This window comes from Solanum lycopersicum, chromosome 12, assembly GCF_036512215.1.
Source record: "Solanum lycopersicum chromosome 12, SLM_r2.1".
NCBI classification, from domain to species: domain Eukaryota; kingdom Viridiplantae; phylum Streptophyta; class Magnoliopsida; order Solanales; family Solanaceae; genus Solanum; species Solanum lycopersicum.
The window spans coordinates 23,033,704-23,036,712 of NC_090811.1; the positions used below are offsets into that span (position 1 = coordinate 23,033,704).

Genomic DNA, 3,009 nt, shown 5'->3' on the forward strand with positions numbered 1-3,009 from the left:
TTACTTTAGATATACATGCATCAGTTATAAATGCATAATTACCAGATTATTTGTTGCATTCTAAGTTTGCATGTTTATTTTGAGCTATCTAGTATTTATAGAAACTCATTCATAAATATTAAATTACATAATTCACGGGAGTAGCTTAATACCAAGTTAGCATTACCCAATTAGTCCCAGAATTGTTAGCCAAGTAGGTTGTAAGTCACCTCAATTGGAAATCTGTTTAGTAATCATGCCAGCATGCCTTTATACCTCTGGAAGGGTATATTGGGTCCTCTCGATAGGGAATATACATCAGACTCCAAATTTAGCTCAGGTGGTTTTATTATCGGTTATTAGTAGCTTCCACACTTCAGTATAACTTTTTGCATTGAACATTTATTAGTATATTCAATATTCTATTTCAGCATGTTCTAAATTGATAATTCAACTAAGTTAGCTCAGAATAAGTATATTATGTTCAGATTATTATATTTGCTTTTGTTATGGTGAAGTTATGTTTTATTTCAGAGTTATTATATCCTACATTCTTTGTACTTTTCAGGTACTGAGGCATAGATGTGCTACATCTTCTCGTGATGTAGGTTCATGTTATCAACATCCAAACCATGCATTGATCGATTTCTGAGCTCTAGTCAGCAGATTCAGTGGTGAGTCCTCATTCCCCGAATAGAAAAGTAATGGTTTCTTTTCATGTAATTAGTCATTTAGTTTCTATTTTTGCAAGATTAAGCTGAGTCTTTTCCTAGTATTTTTAGTCTAGCTTAGATGCTTATTTCATTCATAGTTTCAGCTTACAATTGAGTTAATAACTTGTTCATATTAAAATCATTGATTTCATTTATCTTAGTTATAGAATATAGGCATTCATCATCTTTTCAATTTAAAATTATGATTTAGTTTCCTCAATAGTTTATATACTTTAGTATGCTCATGATCATTCTAGCAGGTTAGCGTGGGATCCTTTGTTGTCCTACGTTTTGTGTACGTGTATCAGAGGTAGCTCGGGGTATGACAAAACATTGTATCAGAGCACTAGTTTCAACAGTTCTATGATGTCTGAAAAGCCACAGTTAGTAGAGTTTTTTCATGGGTTTGAAGTGCACCAAATCTAAGTAGACGGAGGCGAGAAAGTATTTTAAGGAAAACTTCACTTTCTTGGTATTCTTATCGTGCGTGAATTATGATCTTATTTTATTCTAACTTGACATTTTATGTTGAAGATTATGCCTCTTCATAGAGCTAATGCTAGGAATCCTAATGCTGTTCCTCCAGTCCCTGATCTTGAACTCTCCAATGCTAAGTTTAGTAATGTCATACAGATGTTCGCTTAGAGTATGACTAACAAGAATAATCGAGTTCATGCTACTGTGACTTAAAATGGTTGATTAGAAGCAACAAAAGTCCATAACTATGTTAGAATGAATCCTGTTGAGTTCTTAGGATCAGAGAATAATGAGGATCCTCAAAATTTCTTGGAGGAGATCGAGAAGATCTTTGAGGTAATGTAATTCACTTGGAATGATTGTGTTCAGTTGGCATCATACAAGTTGAAAGATGTTGCTCATATATGATACACTCAATGGATGATGAATAGGGTGCAAATGCAGATCCTATCACTTGGTATTGATTTAGTGAGACTTTTCTCGATAGGTGTTTACCAATAGAGTTGAGTGAGGCAACGCCTCAGAAATTCATGAACTTGAAATAAGAAAATATGTAAGTCCAAGAGTATGGGATGAAGTTTAACCAACTCTCCAGGTTTTCTCCTCACATGGTTACTTACTTCATGGCTCAAATGAATAAGTTTGTGTATGTAGTGTCAAACTTGGTGAAAATTGAGTGCAGAAATTCTATGTTACTTAGAGATATGAATATTTCTAGGATAATGACTCAGGTTCAGTAGGTTGACAGTGATAAGATTAGGGAACAGGCTCAAGAAAATAAGAAGGCTAGGACTCAGAACTATGACTATTTTCAGCAGAAATCAGGTTGTGGAAATAGCTTGCAGAGTCAGCAGAAATGCTCATCTCCAACCCCTTCATCGGCTAGCTTTCCATCCTCCGAGAACAGGTTTTACCAGAAGGTTAGAGCATCAGGCTCTAACTCACAGAGAAGATTTTCAGGCACAAAGACATACCCCACTTGCCCTAAGTGCGATAAGAAGAATCCTTGCGAGTGCCTAGCAGGAAATAAAGGGTGTTTTAGATGTGGTTAGTCTGGTCACTGTTTGAGAGACTGTCCTTCTTGACAAGGTCAAGGAGGTTAAAATGGTAGAGCTCAGTCTACAAATTAAGCAACACCAGCAAGGCGCCTAACTCAACAAGGCAACTCATCTAGTATAGGTGGTCATGAGCACTAGAACAAGTTGTATGGTTGTCAGGTTCGTAGAAATTTTGTGGTGGAAATCGCTCGTAGAGTTAGCAGAAGTTCTCATCTCCAGCTCCTTCATCAACTAGTGTTCTTTCATCCAAGAACAGGTTTGACTAGAAGGTTAGAGCACCAGGATCTAAGTCTCAGAGAAGTGTTTCAGGCACCAACACTTACCAATCTATCCCTAAGCCTGGTAAGAAACATCCGGGCGAGTGCCTAGAAGGAAAGGAAGGGTGTTTTGGATGTGGTCACTTTGGTCACAAGTTTAGGGACTGTCCTTCTAGACAGTGACAAGGATATGGAAATGGTAGAACTCAGTTTATAAATCAAGAACCACAAACAATTATCCCTACTCAGCATGATAATTCATCTGGTACAGGTGGAGGTCAGCGACAGAACAGGTTGTATGCTCTTTAGGCTCGAACGATCGGGAAGGTTATCCTAATGTAGTCCCTAATACATTACGAGTCTTTAACCTTGATTTTTATGTGTTGTTAGATCTAGGGGATACTATTTCTTTTGTAACTCCTTATATAGCAATCCAATTCAGTATTAGTCCATAGACTCTCTAAGAACCATTCTCAGTCTCTACTCCAATCGATGACCTAGTTATGATAGATGGGAATAAATAAA

General features: G+C 36.9%; 1 protein-coding gene across 1 annotated transcript; it reads left to right on the plus strand.

Annotated features, from left to right (window-relative positions):
* Positions 1-1,229: 1,229 nt before the first annotated feature.
* On the plus strand, positions 1,230-2,221 carry LOC138340260 (uncharacterized). The gene is made up of 3 exons (XM_069291974.1): positions 1,230-1,311; positions 1,396-1,505; positions 1,910-2,221. The coding sequence occupies exons 1-3, from the start codon at positions 1,230-1,232 to the stop codon at positions 2,219-2,221; spliced, it is 504 nt and encodes a 167-aa protein (XP_069148075.1).
* The last annotated feature ends 788 nt before the right edge of the window (positions 2,222-3,009 follow it).